The sequence below is a fragment of the Lytechinus pictus genome, chromosome 17 (assembly GCF_037042905.1).
Source record: "Lytechinus pictus isolate F3 Inbred chromosome 17, Lp3.0, whole genome shotgun sequence".
Classification (NCBI taxonomy): domain Eukaryota; kingdom Metazoa; phylum Echinodermata; class Echinoidea; order Temnopleuroida; family Toxopneustidae; genus Lytechinus; species Lytechinus pictus.
The window spans coordinates 4,612,056-4,630,974 of record NC_087261.1 but is presented as its reverse complement, the minus strand read 5'-3'; the positions used below and the strand labels follow the sequence as shown (position 1 = coordinate 4,630,974).

The 18,919-nt window shown below is 37.0% G+C and overlaps 1 protein-coding gene across 2 annotated transcripts in view; it reads left to right on the top strand.

The window, feature by feature from the left end:
- The first annotated feature begins 2,142 nt into the window (after positions 1-2,142).
- Positions 2,143-18,919, top strand: part of LOC129280812 (trafficking protein particle complex subunit 12-like) — a 35,281-nt gene continuing 18,504 nt past the window's right edge. The window contains exons 1-5 of one of the 2 annotated variants that reach the window (XM_054916819.2): positions 2,143-2,300; positions 5,537-5,631; positions 6,772-8,009; positions 10,273-10,389; positions 11,230-11,343. In XM_054916819.2, the coding sequence (XP_054772794.2) occupies positions 5,586-5,631; positions 6,772-8,009; positions 10,273-10,389; positions 11,230-11,343 (1,515 nt within the window). In that variant the 5' untranslated portion in view covers positions 2,143-2,300; positions 5,537-5,585. The remainder of the gene's footprint in view (positions 2,301-5,536; positions 5,632-6,771; positions 8,010-10,272; positions 10,390-11,229; positions 11,344-18,919) is intronic. The other variant, XR_010296319.1, reaches the window with a different exon arrangement.

Below are 18,919 nucleotides of genomic sequence, written 5' to 3'. Positions count from 1 at the left end.
TTATATTCATTCTTACCTTACCTTACCTTACCTTACCGCAAATACTGGAAGAATGCTGAATTAGCAGTCGAGCTTCCAGGTCTATCTTCTAATTTTGTCAGCTTCCTTCATGCTTCAATAAGTTTCAATAAGTTTAAGGAGGCAGTGGGGCAAGTTGGTGAAAATTGACTTCTCATATCCAGTTATTCTTGTTTTTCTATTAAAAAAATAAATACATGTGAAACAAAAAATAACTGAGGTATAAGATATCAACAAACAATAGGGGGATTACTTCCCGAAAACGACAAGTTTGTTGATCGACGATCTATGAGATATTATATAAAATAAAAACATTATAACACGAGGGGATAACTAGTAAATTAAGAGGCTTTTTATAGGAGGAAATTATAATTTGTTAACAAATTTTCGGCATTTGAATATTAATGAATATTAATGAGTCAGAAAGAAGAGGATCGAGGGTATTTGAATTCCAGTTCATCGTGGCTTAGCCGTGAACCAGAATAGCCTGGTGGTTGAGTCGCTGCCCGGAAAGCAGTAGATGGCAGGTTCGAATCCCACTGGTTCCAATTTTTTCTGACTTATGATCATATGATTTTCATACTGATCTTATGATTTTCATTTACAGATCGAGCATACTGATCTTAAACAAATAGGAGTAATGCCGAAAATTTGTTAACAAATTATAATTTCCTCCTATAAAAAAGCCTCTTAATTTACTATCTATTGTCCACGGCGGACGGTATTTGAATATTAATGAGTCAGAAAGAAGAGGATCGAGGGTATTTGAATTCCAGTTCATCGTGGCTTAGCCGTGAACCAGAATAGCCTGGTGGTTGAGTCGCTGCCCGGAAAGCAGTAGATGGCAGGTTCGAATCCCACTGGTTCCAATTTTTTCTGACTTATGATCATATGATTTTCATTACAGATCGAGCATACTGATCTTATGATTTTCATTTACAGATCGAGCATACTGATCTTAAACAAATAGGAGTAATGCCGAAAAAAAATTGTTAACAAACGAGGGGATAACGTTTTAATAAGTTTTTCGGTACTTTGAATTCTCAGCTAGTGTACCAAGCACCAAAAAAATCTGCATTTTTTTGTAAAGATTAGTTATACAATTCCAATATCTCAGTGGCCTAAGATATATTTTCTGGGGTTATATTGACCCGTAAACAGCGAGAGAGATTTATGTGATCAAGAAGTGATAAGATAGAAAAAACTGATTTGAAATGAATGAAAGAGAGACAGGCAAAGAAGAAGAGCCCCCTCCCACACCCGTACCAGAATTACGGGTCCTGTCGGTGGAGTCGAGATCCCGTCAGGTGTAGTCTTCATAAATGCTGATTTATTTTTAAAATGAGCCGGTCGAGGTACCCTTTTCTGGTCAGATATGGAATGTCAGACATTTATCCTATCGAGTGATAGTAAACATTTAACCCTCGAATTTCCTCCTTATTTTTTTAAGAATGCTTTTTAAAGTGCCACTTTAACACACGAGTCTATGGGAAATGAATTAGGCCTGTGATATGATGCCTAAGTATTAAAGGGGAATCCAACCCAAATGAAAACTTGTTTTTAGAGGAAAAAGTAAATTCAGACAAGCTGATAGGTGAAAGTTTGAATAATATTGGACAAACAATAAAAAAGCTATGATTATTTAAAAGCTGTAAATATTGGTATTCACTATACCATGGAGACTTCAAATTGGCCGCATATATGATGTCATAGTGATTTAAGGCAAGGACTACTCTTCCATGTACTGAAATACACGAAATGGCTAAAATGTCATTATTTTCAAAAGTCATACTTCAAATTGTAATTTTCTTTCATGAGGACATAAAACAATATGCTACCTGGGTCATATTTAGATTACTGCCCCAAGGGAAAGGGTACTTAGGAGAAAACCGCAAATCCCTGATAATTAAGTACAATGGCCTATGAGAAAGTTGTCATTGCCCCTTGTCATAATTTTCTTACTCATTTGCCAATTTGAAATCTACATAGTATAGGGATCTCGATTTTAAAACAGCCATAACTTTCTTATTGCTTATCCGATTTCTTTCAAACTTTCACCGTTCTTTTTTATTCATTTTCTTCTTTCCAACACAACATTTTATGACCAAGGCTGGATTCCCCTTTAACGCGAACGTTGTACCGGTAGAGGGCAGCATTCAATTCTATAGCTGGAACGTTAACAATACTTGCTCCCGACGCAGATCCGGAGATTTGGTCCAAATTCTAATTAAATCGGTAATAATTAACGTTAAAAGACTGAAATAACCCCTTTAAACGAGCTGGTAAGTCAAATCAAATATGGTAACAGTTATATCTATCGTACCCCACTCGCATGTAACTTAATATGACTCCCCAAAACTGTACTGAACTGAGTGAAGGACGCCTAACTTAAGTTAACCCTAACGTACCGGTACCGTACCACTCCGCGGCACTTGCCGGTAACCCGGCCCAGGGCCAGGGAGCTCGCTCCCGCCCGCAGCGCAGCTCCTTACCTAGACCAAAAGCTTCGGTCTCTGTTAAGTGTTATGTTGGTTGTTCAGCTGAACTCCGTTGGCTTCACTCACCAAATACAGAGACCGAAGTTCTAGCGCGATCTGTACAGGGGACTCAATGGCCATATGTTTATGTACTTAAGATCGGATAAAACGGGGAAGTGAATTTGCGCGACAGCCGAGGTAAGTCACTGTTTTTGTTCCTTTTAACTTGATTTTTCTCAGTTTTTTGGCAATTGATGCCAAGAGGGAATATTAATTTGCATTTTGGTCGCGTGAATTTTCAAAATTTTTACTCATTAAAGACAAAAATTGAAGAGCCCCGACGGGGGGATTTTGCATTGCAAGTCCCCTAATGGTGGCTGCACGCTAGCGAGCCGTCTGTGTATGAGGAGAAATTAAAAAAAAATAAAATGTTAAAAAACTCCTCGAAACAGACGGCTGCCAGCTGTCTACTCCTTACCTAGACAGGAATAACCGTCGTTTCTGGGGATTTATTCAACAATTTCTGACATTTTACTGTAATCCCCATTTACCGACGGTAGGGTGTACGTGTGGGCTCGCATGTGTTCTCATTCCCTCCCTTTTGTCAATTCACAGTCCAAAGTTTGATGTAATTTTACACATCGAATTTACAATCTAAGGATGTATAAACAACAAACTTTTAGACCTTGATATTCGAATATTTAAATACTTTAAACGATATAGATGAAAAAGGCATGAAAAATATACTTTACCGATGTTTAATTGGGTTGAACACGATAAAAATGGTCAAAATGGCAGCCAAACTATAAAATATTTACAAACGAACGTCAACAATCACGAATGTGATATCGATATTGCTTTCGATATTATACGATCTGCTCCATATGCAAACGAAACCGAAGATAAACGATACTAGTTATACTAGTACTAGTACTAGTTATAATCGCGATATATCGATTCGAGACATTAAGTTAATAACGATAATGACGTCATTCAAGATGGCAACTTGCTAGAAAAACGGTCAGGTCAGGTGAAAATGTCTTAGATGACAGATTTCTCAATCATCCAGAGGATTTTTTTCAATAACTCCGGCCCAAGGTATGCAATTACTTAATTTATTTATATTTCCCTGATAATGGAAACCATGAAACTTTCAATTTTGCTTAAAAAACAGTTTTAAATCGCGATCTATAAAACGCTAGTTCACTATACGTTGGCTGTAGGTACGGGGCCCCATCCCCTTCAGTCTATGTATGGTGAGTGGAGCCAACGTAGTTCAGCGGAACAACCAAATTACAGAGACTGAAGCTTTTGGTCTACTCCTTACCGGGCTGGAGCCCAGGAGTCGTCCGTGTAACTAGGCAGACAAGTACAAGGGTACTCTTCAAAATGGCTTAAAATGGGGTCGCAATAGCACTCAAAATAAAAGGGGAAAAATAAATTATGCAATTACGGTACCTCGATGAAGCCAAGGCAAGGACAAGGTCTACCGAAATGACATTTGACACAGAGTCTGGCTTAGCCTTAGCCTAGGCTTAGCCAGGCGGCTTCTAACAGAGAGTAAAAATCATAATACTAACGTAAGGTTACTCTCATACGAAGCCAGGACTTCTACCTCATAGACCCACACAAAGGAAGCCAAAACCTGAAACTTTCACCCCCAAGATTTCTACTTCTAAAAGATCTAGGTCCTAGCTCTGGTCAGTAGAGGTGCATGGCCAATATTGGGAGACTCCAATAAGGGAGACAATCTCCCACATTGGAGACTTGCTTTGCAAAGAACAAAAGAAACAACACCAACAAAAGCATCATTTTTTCCACCCAAAATTTGTCTCGGAGGTCGGAAGCCCATTTGTGTGTGGATGACAACAAAAGTCCTCATAAAAACAATAGACTAGTAGACAGTGAATTTTTAAAGTAGGGCCTAGATGGTGAAAAGGGGTAATTTTTCATGAGGAATCTGCTTATCACATTTTTATATGCCGCCAAGGTAATCCTTTTGCAGCAAATATAAACAAAGAAAATTGGTCTCCCAAACTGGAGACTGTCTGAAATTGGATACCCAAATTCTTTACAAAAGTCTCTGATATTGGAGATAATCTCTCTCATGGGAGACAGTCTCCCGTATTGGCCGTGTGCCTCTACTGCTGGTGCACGAAGATCATGTCTCCCCTTCTCCTGTACAGCAGGGAGTACAAGTTCAATTTTGTAAGTCTGTCTTTATATGGGACGTTCTTCAGCTCTCTAACCAGCTTGGTTGCCCTTCTTTGGACCCTTTCAATCCTCCTTGCATCTTCTTTGTATCTGTTGTGCCAGAGGACACTCCCATATTCAAGGTGGGGTCTTAGGGTTTTGAAGAGCAGAGGCAGAGTTGTCCTTGTGAGTTGAGTGAAGGTTCTTTTCATTACGGCGAGGAGTTGGTATGCCTTGCTAACTCCTGATGACACATGCTGGTGACCCTAAAAAAAAAGGAAATGTTATTGTTACTTTTTTTAGATCTAGAATAACTGCATCTGTGCGTGGCTGGGGATTGGTGTTAGCCTTGAGGACTCCATGTCTGATATTTTTTAATATTTTGACATATATACTTCTTTAGAGCTCTATGGAGCCTCGAACCACCGGCCATATATTATAACTAGGCTATAATCATGATAATAAGAGACTGCCAAACAAAGATGGATTTCCCTAGGAAATCCATCTTTTAAGATAAAAATCATGTAAATGGTGGTGATTTTATTTATTTTTACACCTTCCTACGGCTACGCCTAATGCGTAGGAAGGTTTAAAAAAACTGGTCAATAAAAATGTTAAAAATTGAAGGTTTCTTACCAGACCGATCTCGTGTAGATCCCTCGATCCGTTTGTCAACAAAAGCAAATACAATAGGTCTGACCCTTGAACCGCCTTGTGATGACGTACATCCGATTAGCGATGTTACAAAATGCCTTTTTGAAGAACAATTTATAGATCAAAATTATTTTACAAATCTAGGCTTTCTTAAACCGACATTGCTTTAACATTAATTTCTTCTAATAATATAGCAAATGCAGCAAGACTACAGTTGATGATCGAGCAAACTTGGATGATAAAATGGCTGGGACTGAGAAAACTGCACAAGACGATGTTTCAAAAACAGGTATGGCTCAGATGCTTGACAGTCAGATTTTGCTTTAATGCAGAATCTTCAAAGATTACAACAGGAGGAGAACCGATTTAAACCTAAAACGGCTGGTGAGGGAGGGGGATAGTAACCCACCCCCTTCAATATTTTCATCCACGCGTAATCTTTTGACTGTACCGCTCACTGTCTCTTACTTCAAAACCATTTTTCAGAAAAGTCAGGCATACATGTACTGATACCATGCTTTGCACCTATTTCTAGACGCCTGTTAGACTGATGATGACTCAATAAAGATCTGGATTCTGTGTACAAAGTCAATAATATTGGATACATGCATGACTATTTTCACTTTCATACTGTCGCATGATTACTCTTCAAAAAGGTTGTGCAAGAAATTTTGCCAAAAAAGTCAAGTAAGGCGAAATGTCGAAATGCAAAAATATACATAGATATTCGAGACTAAATTGCATAAGAAATTGATTTTGAATTTATTCATGTAGATTGATATTTTTTCAAATGCGATTGCTACATGTATATATGTAAGTGAGCTACAAAGAATACTAAGACAAAAAACATAATTCTAGGAGCTCTTTGAATAAGGGCAATATTAGTAATTTTCAATTCATAATTAGTATAAAATATGATTGATATTAAAAATCCTACTAGTTGGCAAAAATGGATAATGCAATGTAGTAGATTACATAGCACTTGATGAGTGTCGTGGTGCTCAGCAGCTGTGACCCCATCCCAGAAGTCATGTACAGTACTAGTCTATTCTGAGAAAGTTGTTACTTAACAGAGCAAAATTGTATTTTAATGTACTTGAACAAAGTAGAAATAATCATGTGTGTGAAGTAAATTTAGAACATGAAAAAGTTCAGCATGGGGCTTAGATGATCAAATCAAACATCATGTTGGAAGTTGAAGTTGAGAAAAATGAAATATTGTTCTGATATTTAATAGTCAAAAACCTTAATCAAAGAAATGTACATGTTGAGCAGTCTGATAAAGGTCTTTGTCAAGGTGCTTTGTTGAATATGGAATTTGAAATACTATCTACTGCTTTTTGTGTTAATAGTGTATTTCATAATTTCCTTTTTATGATTAAATCTAAGTTTTAATAGTCATACATATTTTTTTTTTATTTGTTGTCAGATCCCAAGCCTTTTGATGCAAGCCTTTTCTTTCAAAGTGAAGCAAACAAGCCCTCCTCACCAAGTTTTCCTGTAGAGAGTCCCTTCATGGAGCATCCTACTTGTACACCTCAAATCAATATGGAACAATCTAATGATAAAACAAGAGGAAATGAAGAGGAAGGAATGGGTCAGAACAAACCTGCTCTGCAGGAACCAGTTGTAAAGGACACGCAGCCATCAGTAGCAAGCTTCTTTGCTAAAGACCAGGGCTTGACTCAGAGCTCTGGAAGCTTCTTTGATTCATTTGCCAGTGCGCACGGAGATGAGAACGACTTGTTTTCAACACCACCCTCATCCATTGGAGCGACACCGGTGTCACCAGAAGGTGGGGAGTTTATGAAGGATCCTCTAGGCTTATCGGATGTAGTCCCAACGAATATGGTAGATATAGCTGGAAATAACAGCGAGACGGTGAGCATTGACTCCACAAATCTGCTCACTGAAGAAGATGCTAAGATGGGGAGTGGGAGTAATATGGACACAATGAGCATGGATTCAACAAACCTTTTGTCAGAGGAGGACAAAGATGATCAAAGCATTGATCAGGGGAATGAGAGCTTTGAAGCAAAGAATGACCTGATGGCGGATGGAGAAATAGAATCTGTGAAGGGAAGACTTGAGACGACAATCTCCCTTGAGAGTCCTGAGACCGAGGCAATGGTGATGGAAGAAGGTATACACAGTGCTGCAGCCATGTCAGACCAAGGTGTCAAGGATGTTCCTGCTGCTGGAGGAAAACCTCCAGAGACTGTTCCTGATCAGGTCTTAATTGATGCTGGCACAAGCTTTGGTGCCGAAGATAATAATACCATTCCTGATACGCAGTTGGGATCTCCTTATGAATCCAGCACTACACCACCACTATCACACACTTCCCAAGAAGATACTGTCACTGACTCAACAGATTCGCTGGGGGTTCCTCCACCCCTTGTATCATCCTTCAGTGCTCCATCTGGTCTTGTCAATCCCAACCATGTCAGGCCACACGTGCCGTTTCAGTCCACCACATCCCAAGAAGATGATGATCCATTTGTGGAAGCACTCCGAACCAGTGAGAGTGATCGTCGGCACGATGCATGGATACCATCAGAAGCCACTCAAAGGATCTTGGAGAATCGTAGTATCGCTCAGCAAGGATCAGAATACGTGATCAGGGATCAGCTTACTATGCCTGGTATAATTGTTGAAGAGCCACAGGTAAGAACTGGAGCATTTCATGAAAAGTTTTGTCGGTGATACTCACTGACCAATGTTCTCAGCCAATAAGATGTGAAGATTGTAGCAATTGCAAATATCTACTTTAATAACATAATCCATGAAATGCTCCCCCTTATTACTCATCAAGAACTCAGTGGAATGTATTTTCATATTCAAAATTCAATCGGATTCATACTAAATAAAATTCCCCACAAAATTATAGGGATTACTAGGTTTCATCTGCCGTACTCAACATTTACGATAAAAATAACCCTAAAGGTCTACAAAAAGTGTCTGTTATATTCGTCACTTTGATATTCATGGGCCATTCCACTTTCACGATCTGAAACCCCGATCCATCCCAATCAGGAGAGCGGGATATGAATCTGTTGAAATCAGGAGCAGCGTAATAACGTGAAGACAGGGTACAAGCGGTCATGTTATTCAGATTGGCGTGTTCCGCTAAAAATTTGAACATGTTCACACTTTCATGCCGGTCTTCCCGATCAGAAAACGCCCATTTTGAATGGTGGGGGAAGCGGAAAAAGCATTTAAGCAACACGGTGCGCAGTCATGAGATGAGAATAATCAAGTCTTTCCTGGCGTACTAACAGTAACAGCGGCATGCAGACTCGTTCTTTTGGAAAAGTTGTTTTACTCCAAATTATTTTTCACTAACTCCCGGTAAAGTGGTTCATTTTCCTTCTGATCCTACCCGATCTGAAGGTTTTTTTCGTAGGCATACTGCCCAACTTTGGCAAAAGGAAGCAAGTGACACATCAGTCAAATTAGATTTATTGGTGCTTCTGAAACACCCTTTGTATGTTGCATGTTCAGGCAAAATTTGGGGGGAAATTGATTGTTATATGGAAAGATATTGAAGAAAATATGCTGTTAAATTGCATTGATGCCTATGCAAATGACGAACTCACATTTACAACAAATGATATGTAACTTGCTTCCTTTGCCAAAGTACGGCAGCATAGTGGAACAGGGGCTTTATTTTTTTCAAACTTATCACTGCTGGATTTGAATATATTCGGTAGGATTCTTTAAAAAAAAAAAACTTGCACTGTGTAGAAGATTGGTTGAGGTCAACTTACATATAGGATTAGTTTCTCTCTGTTAAGACGCACTGTCTTTTCTGGACAATTGATTATTAATTTCAAGTCATTTTATCTTTAATTCCTTTAAAAGGCAACAGTTTTATATTGTGTTAATCCTGATTTTCAACTTTGTGTATCTGAAATAAATAGTAATTGATGAAGAATATTCAAATAAAAGTTTGCAATTTTTTTATGGGAAGACATACATTACATGTACAGCATTGCCAATTCAAAACTTTGTTGATTATTGTTATTTCAACATGTTTTTAAAATGTTGAACATAAATAATACTGATAATGTGAAGAGTAACTAGTAACAACTTGTGTAGTGTCCTTTTCTCTAATTAATTCTAGGGCTCTGAATCAATTTAGAAAAAAACTATTAGGAGAAGTCCTCGGGGGGGAGGGGCACTAACATATTAGTCTACAACTGTAGACCCACATCTGCAGTGTGTGTATCACAGCTGATTCAAGGAGTCTGCATAGCAGACTAGGTCTACTGGAGGCTCTGAAATGGCTCGCTTCGCTCGCCCTTTCAGGCTGGTTTGCTTCGCAAACCAGCTGCAGATCCCACTTCACGAGCCATTCAGAGTCTGCATAGCAGACTACTAACATATGGTGGTACGGGGACGTGCCGCTCTGATGACCCCCTTTTTCAGACCTAATTTTTCAGTTCTCTAGATAATCCGAATTACAAAAGTTTCCTTCAAAATCCACCCCGCTCGCAATACCGCTGTTACAAAAAATCTCAGTTCCCCAGCCCTGCTAAAATTGTCCAGTGCGAGCACCGCATGCAAGAGCTGCACACAAGCATTCACAACTCCCTCCTAAGTTGCCGCTAGCAGCTCCATGCACCGCTGGAGTCCCCATATTACATGCACAGCGCTAGCGTGCACCGTACCCACTGTACCGCGATCCCGTTCTGTAGACCCTGTTTTTCACACTGCCCGGTATATATATTTACATGTAGTTCCCAAGACCCCGGATTTTACCCTTGTACATGTAGACAGTTCCTTAGACCCCTATTTCAGGGTTTCGTGAGGCACACCCCCATCAAAATATAATTTGAGTGCCCCCACCCCCCCCCCCAAGAAGTAAGATACTGAATACACTTTGTCCAAATATTAAAACTAAATAATTGAAAATTTGCTTGAACAGGGTGATCCAATCAAAGAGCTTGTTCAGAGATACATGGGTGAACAGGAATCGTCAAAGAGATCCATGCTCACTGTGAATCAAGTCACGAGAGATGAACATGGACTAAAGAGGTTATTGGTGAGTATTATATTCTGAACACTTCTACACAATTAACACAGTATTAACCCTAATAAAACTGGGAGGCTGATTTAACCCCCTCACTATTTTGCGATGATGTTGAAAATGAAACGCCCACTGAAGAAAATTTACTATTCCGTGACGTCAATGATGGAATAGTACACTGTTCTATCATTGACATAGATCATGCACTCTCTCGGGTGCAGCAGTCAGCGAGTTGACTCTACCGGACAAGTCCCATGAAGGGATGGTGCAGACACAGACTCGCGCTCTGCTGAGCACATGACGTCAGGAAAAGTAGGACAGTCAGCGCGTTGCGTTATCTATATTTTGTTTCAGATTTTTAAAAAAGATGAACAGCAAGTACAAAAACTAGATTATCAAGATCTATTGTTCTACCTTATTAAATTTAGGATATAAAACAAATATACCAGGCCTTTATTTTGAAAATATAGTGGGAATTATTAATCCTCGGTTGTTCTAGCAAAATGAATATTTCTCCCTCGGGTGATTCACCCCTCGAGAACATTAGTAATGCCAGTCCAACCTTGGACAAATAATTTTATTTTGCAACTCTTTAATTATACACTGTCATTTGACATACACTATGATTTATCTGAAACTTTCTGCCAAGCCAAATACTGTAGGCTTCAGAACAATCATTTATGTTTTTGCATGAATTGTAAATTATGATTTCATCATTACTGTTAAATTTAACAAAATAATTAGTAAAAGTTTAGACAGGTTTTAGAGTTGCAATTGATCCGGTCAATGAAAAAAAAATGCATTATGAATATAATTGAGAATGTTGATACTGATTACTGTTTTGATTATGACCAGGATGCGGGGTGTCTGCGTGCTGCAGTTGAACTAACAGGTCTACTATTAACCTCTGGAGGTCAGGGAAAAGGTCAAGCTGGGATGCCTTCGAGACACACCCCTCATCTAATGCAGGTGAGATCATCCCCAAGTATGAGGTGTCATTAATAATAATATTAATAATAGTCATCATCTTAATAATGTTATATATATATATGATAATAATTATGATGGTAATAATACTTTACATTTATATAACGCTTCAGACTTTACATACATTTCTAAGTGCTTTATTATTGCCCTGGTCATCGGATGCTCCGTGCCCGCACTTAATGTACATTATAACTTTCTCCATTCCAACAAAAGTTCAAAGACTCATACTATAGGCTTTCATGTACCCATTTATTTCCTGGATGGGGAGTGGGTATGAGTGGGGATTAATGCCTTGCCAAATAACACTATGCCATGGTGGGATTCGAACACATGAATTCAAGAATAATACAGTAGGCGAGGAGCGGTAACGCTACATCACATGTGTTATGTGCCATTGATTTATAGATGCACCAGAAACGTTCATTATAATGAGAGGCTTATAATAATGATAATAATAACGGTGTACACTGTATTTACCCAGGGTAGCCACTTCAGTTCCGAAAACTGTTCTCCCAGCGGGCCCTGCTATTATTATTACCCAGCTAAGCTAGGCTACTGGTTCAGGTGCACACAGCTTTTTGAGGAATTATTTCCTGCCGGTACCCATTTACCTCACCTGGGTTGAGTGCAGCACATTGTGGATAAATTTCTTGCTGAAGGAAAACACACCATGGCTAGGATTCGAACCCACGACCCTCGGTTTGAAAGGCGAAAGTCAGAAACACTAAACCGCGACACGCCCAGGCTTGTAGGTCAACCACTTACAAATCATTCAAATTGGCAACATTGTTTTTGAGTTTCTTTGTTATCAAATTCCTCTCCCTGACAACATCAAATGGAAAGATGAAGAGAAGTGTAATAAGCTATTATCACCTGTATCAGACATCTGAGCTGGTCATTTACAAAACCGTATTGCCCTACATTTGATGAATATTGGGAAGAATAGGTATATTGTTTGTATTTTCCTCGGTCTCAATGCAATATAGCCTTTGAGGATGCGTATGAAGAGATACGCTTCATAATGATCCGCGCACCAACAATACACGTCATAATTAAGACAACGCTTGATCTGGGCGCTTCCAACTACGTGATAATGGTAAAGTGCAGAGCCTAGACCCTGATATTAACATGACACAATAGAACTCTATTCTTAAAAGAAATATCACCATTATCATTATTTTTGCTCTAGATATCTGATTTGGATGATAATAGAAATATTGACTGGCTCTTCTTTCTGGAACATCAAACATATTGCCCTTAAAAGACCCATATTGCCCTCGTCTAAAGACTCTAGCCAATATGATTCTTTTGCTGGCAATATATTTGATGTTCCCCTCAAGGCCAGTCAATATTATATAATTATATCCCTCTTATGAATATTCATGAGTATTCTAGATAAACGATTGGTCAATTCTTGATCATGTGACAAAGTATAATTTCAATAGGAAAACACATCGCTGCAATTAGCTCTGCATATTTTTCTTGTAGCTCTGTATATTTTTTGATATACTTTCATGGGCAGAACTGCGCATGCTCATATTTTCTCTCAACGTTGGAACTGCGCATGCTCGCTAACTTGACCCAGATCGATCATCCACAAAAACTAAATTAAGTCAAATGCAAGCTCCCGGCGCGGCTTGCTCAAATTAGGGTACCGTCAATTTAAAAAACAGTCTGGAATTAATTGAGTCTAGACTACAATTCAGAAAATATAATTCTGACGGTCATTCATACAGGATCCTTGAATTTGGAATAAACATACCTATATAAACAAGGTGAGTCAAGATCCTATACTTTAAAGCATATAATTAACCTGCTTGTATTCACATTTTGAACTGCAGCAACGGCCAACGCAGTGCAGCGGACCTCTCGTTAAGTGCAGTCAGGTAGAAGCCTACCCAGGAACTGTGTAGCATTAGCTCGACTTGCCTAGAGTAGGACTAGGTCCGGCAACGTTAGATTTGGTCTATATTGGTTAAACATCAGCAAGGACTAAGTCCACAAGTTACAGAGGGATGTAAAACAAATACATGTATATCGGGCATTTCTTTCAAAAGCATAGTGGGAATTATAAATGTAACTATGGTAATTGCCAGTCCAACCTCGGAAAAATAATTCCTATTATATCCCTTACTTAAGATTGTTGTATTGAGAGTGTACACAAGGAGAAAAAGAATAGTTTTACTACGAAAAACGTTTGCCATGAAATAGTTGATTTTCCTTGCTGACGTCACGCATAGTCCATTTTTTCCCTAGGGAAAAAGTGAACTATACGTTTTTTGTCCCCGCCCCCTACTCGATTCGCGAGCTGTGCGGCGCGATGCGAGCAGAGCGCTGCTCAGCCCAACGGTACTATCTACTGCATGCCACGGGAAACTTTCGGCGAGCTGCACTAACCAGGTGCGCTCGCTGAACAAACGATCAATACGGCAAGGCTTATTGTTTTCTCAACTTCTCAACGATTGTTCCATCATCGACTTATTAAAAATCGTTTTGCTGTAAAAGTTGGGTATCAACGAAGAATATCGTATGAAGAATATATATGAGTGGAAGGGATATAAAACAAATATACAATGACCCATTCTCGGATCTGGCTAAAACTATTTGCACTCAGGAACATCACAAAGTACTATTCTCCCTCGGGCCGATGGCCCTCGGGAGAATAGTACTATATGATGTTCCATTGATGCGAATAGTTTTAGCCAGATCCTCGAGTGTCATTGTATGTTTGTATACTATACTATCTCAAAGCCTGATATATTTGTATATTATTTTTTTTTTAATCAAATTGTTTGAATTCAAACATTTCATTATCAGGGGGAGTATATTTTACAATAGTTCTTGAGGGAGAAATCTTGTGAAGATTATCAGCACTAGGAGGTTTTAATCATGAGTTGGTTACCATTAGTCAGTCACAGTCAGAAAATTGTGTTTCCTAGCCAATCAAAACCATTGAAAGTAAAGCAGATCTGAGAACTTGTCATATGGCATATTGTTGATGAAATGCTTCCCATAGATCATCGTGGGAACGATATCTTTAGAAAGTGTGAATATGTCAATTATACATGTATAGCAGTCATGTATTGTCTATGTCAATAGGGATATATTGATAAAAAAAATGAAAGTTCCATTATTGTAAACTTCCTCTTCGCACAAATATCACCAAATAGGGAAAGATGAACAGATGAAATTTTTTGTTTAAAAAAATAATCTCTCATAATATGAACATGTATAGAAATATCAAGAGGTGTAATTTAAATTCCAATAATCAAGAGAGTTTGTCAAGCTCAAGGTAAACTTGTTTGTTTCGCCATCGTGGGAACAATATCGAAAGATGGGCGTTAACAATTTTATCATCTATCAGCTACGGTATGTGTATCAGGGCATAATTGTACCAATCAAATTTAAGATTACCAAATTTGGTCATAAGAGAAAAATTCTCAACTAGTATTAAATTCTCTACTTTCCTATGTACAGTGTACATGTAGGATTTTGCTACACCAAAGACTTTTTTTGAGCAAATTGTGACGTAATACCAAGAAAATTATTCCCTGCATATTGATAAAAATGAAAATTTCATTGTCTAATTCCTCTTCATGCAAACATACAAAATTCTCGGACCTTACTTTAATATAGACATGTGAATATTGAGAGGAAATAGAAAAAACAAATTACAAAAATCAAGGGTTACTTTCCGAGCTCAAGGTAAAAAGATATCGTGAGAGAAGTGTGAATATGTCAATTAATATTAACAGTCATGTATTGTCTATGTCAATAGGGGTATATTGACAAAAAATGAAAGTTCCATTGTTTTAAAATTCCTCTTCACACGAATATCACTAAATTGGGAAAGATGAACACATGGAATTTTTTGTTTAAAAAAATAATCTCTCATAATATGAACATGTATAGAAATATCAAGAGGTGTAATTTAAATTCCAATAATCAAGAGAGTTTGTCAAGCTCAAGGTAAACTTGTTTGTTTCATCATCGTGGGAACAATATCGAAAGATGGGCGTTAACAATTTTATCATCTATCAGCTACGGTATGTGTATCAGGGCATAATTGTACCAATCAAATTTAAGATTACCAAATTTGGTCATAAGAGAAAAATTCTCAACTAGTATTAAATTCTCTACTTTCCTATGTACAGTGTACATGTAGGATTTTGCTACACCAAAGACTTTTTTTGAGCAAATTGTGACGTAATACCAAGAAAATTATTCCCTGCATATTGATAAAAATGAAAATTTCATTGTCTAATTCCTCTTCATGCAAACATACAAAATTCTCGGACCTTACTTTAATATAGACATGTGAATATTGAGAGGAAATAGAAAAAACAAATTACAAAAATCAAGGGTTACTTTCCGAGCTCAAGGTAAAAAGATATCGTGAGAGAAGTGTGAATATGTCAATTAATATTAACAGTCATGTATTGTCTATGTCAATAGGGGTATATTGACAAAAAATGAAAGTTCCATTGTTTTAAAATTCCTCTTCACACGAATATCACTAAATTGGGAAAGATGAACACATGGAATTTTTTGTTTAAAAAAATAATCTCTCATAATATGAACATGTATAGAAATATCAAGAGGTGTAATTTAAATTCCAATAATCAAGAGATACTTTTCAAGGTTAACATGTTTGTTTCATCATCGTGGGAATAATATAAAAAGATGGGCGTTAACAATTTTATCATATATCAGCTATGTGTATCAGGGAATAATTGTGCCAGTGAATAGGTTTACCATATTTGGTAATAAGAGAAAAGCTCTCAACTATTAAATACTTTACTGTCTTAATATTTACATGAACATAATATGTACATGTAATACCCAAAAAATAGTCCCTGTATATTTGATATATTGAAATATCATTTTTTGTCTAATTCCTATTAACACAAACATACAAAATTTTCAAAGTTTTCTTTTAAGGAGAATGAAATCTTTGGAACAAGATACATGTAGCTTGTGTGAAAACAGAAAAATCAAAGAAACAGATCAACAAAAGTTTGAGAAAAATCGGACAAATAATGAGAAAGTTATGAGCATTTGAATATTGCGATCACTGATGCTATGGAGATCCTCACATTGGAAATGCGACAAAGATGTGTGATGTCACTTGTGAACAACTCTCCCCATTACTAGAGTATATATTTCACTAATAGTAAAGTGCCTCTTTTTTCACATCTATCAGTAGAGCATATAATCTTTCTACAGGAGGGCATGTAATACAGATTTTTAAAGAATACATCATGGATAAAGAGTTTGTATCACCATATTAAGAAAAAGCAAAAAGAGACATTTGGGGGTATTTTATAGTCCATCGAAGGGAAAGTTGATCACATGTGACATCACACATCATTGTCGCATTGCCAATAGGAGGATCTCCACAGCAATAGTGATCGCAATATTCAAATGCTCATAACTTTCTCATTATTTGTCAGATTTTTCTCAATCTTTCTTTGTTCTTATTCTTTGATTTTTCTGTTTCGACACAAGCCTACTTGTTCCAAAGGTTTCATTCCCCTTTAAATCATATGTAGACTTTATCATCATGGGAACAATATTAAAGAAAGATGTGAATATGTCAATTATATAGCAGCCATATAATGTCTATGTCAATAGGTATATAATCGATAAAAAATGAAAGTTCAATTTTTTTCCATTTCTTTTCACACAAATACATGTATTACTAAATAGGGAAAGATACCAGAGGGGCAATTTTATAAAATATGTACGTCCGACCTCTTGTTTATGGGATCTTCATGAACATTTCTGTGTCTGAAGATTTCTGGTTCTTTTGACAGTCTGTAATGCTCTCAAAAGATCATGACTTGGTCAGTTGATAAAGTGAAGTAAAACTTTAGAAAAATGGGGGTCGGATGTACAAAAAAGGTTGATTATTTTATTTTACAAAATCGCCCAGATCGATTCTTTTGATATGAAACAAAATTTCTTTAACATGTTAATATGGGCTGTATTGAATTTTTCAACAATTTTTTTTTTCTTCATATTTTCATCTATGTGCAACAAAAGATATGTAGTTAAATGAACAACCTTTACCATCATGGGAACGATATCTTTAGAAAGTATGAATATGTCAATTATATAGCAGTCATGTATTGTCTGTCAATAGGGGTATATTGACAAAAAAATGAAATTTCCATTGTTGTAAAATTCCTCTTCACACAAATATCACTAAATAGGGAAAGATGAACACATGGAATTTTTTGTTTAAAAATTACAATCATAATATGAACATGTATGGAAATATCAAGAGATTTGTTTTAAATTCCAATAATCAAGAGATACTTTTCAAGGTAAACATGTTTGTTTCATCATCGTGGGAATAATATCAAAAGATGGGCGTTTGCTATTTAATCATATATCAGCTACAAGTACATGTACATGTACATTGTGTATCGGGGAATAATTTTGCCAGTCAATAGATTACCATATTTGGTCATAAGAGAAAAGCTCTCAACTATAATAATAATAGGTATTGCGCCATCTATTTAGAAGCATCTATTCCGAGGCGCATTGTTATTAATATTACCCCGGCTTTAGCGCAAGCTGCCTTTCAGTGCTCGTGCATTCAAGGAATTAATCCTGCTGGGTACCCATTCACCTCACCTGGGTCAAGTGCAGCACATTGTGGATAAATTTCTTGCTGAAGGAAAACACGCCATGGCTAGGATTCGAACCCACGACCCTCTGGATAGAAGGCGAGAGTCAGAACCACTAGACCACGATGCGCCCACAAACTATCAAATTCTATATGTACAGTCCTACATGATTGTATGTGGAATTTTGCAGAGAAAATTGTGATGTAATACCCCAAAAATATTCCCTATATATTGATATAGAATGAAAATATCATTTTTGTCAAATCCCTCTTTCCACAAACATACACCATTTTTTTTTTTGTTTTTTTTTTTATAGTTTGTGAATATTGAGAGGAAATAGAAAGAATTACATGTATATAGCAGCCATGGGTATATTAATTTTTAAAAATGAAAGTTCCATTGTTGTCAAACTCCTTTTCACCAGATGAACAGATGGACTCTTTTCTGAAACAAAATTCTTATAAATACATGTATTTTTTTTTCATAGTACACAATATCCAGGTTCCATGATTTTGTGTCCCAATGATATCATTTAAATTAAATGAGTAAATTACTAATAATTTCCATGATAGTCATTGGTCTGACACAATATACAAACCAAAAGCTGTGAAAAATTGAATGAATTCAAACCCTAATCCCTTGAAAATCACCAACATGGATAATTTTTCTCAATTAAAAATGTTTCACTTTCACAAATTCACATTGTACAGTGTACATACATGTATAAGTATAATAAAATGGGCCTTCAATGTAAGGGATGTTGTACATATGTACATATTTTCCCCTATGAAGCTACACAATTTTTGTAATTGGAAATCAAGTGATTTTTTTTTTATTTGTTCAATGTGAAAATGGCGATTCCCATGGGCAAAGGGTTAAACAAGTCATGTATTTGATTTTATTGACAAATTAGATGATAGTAT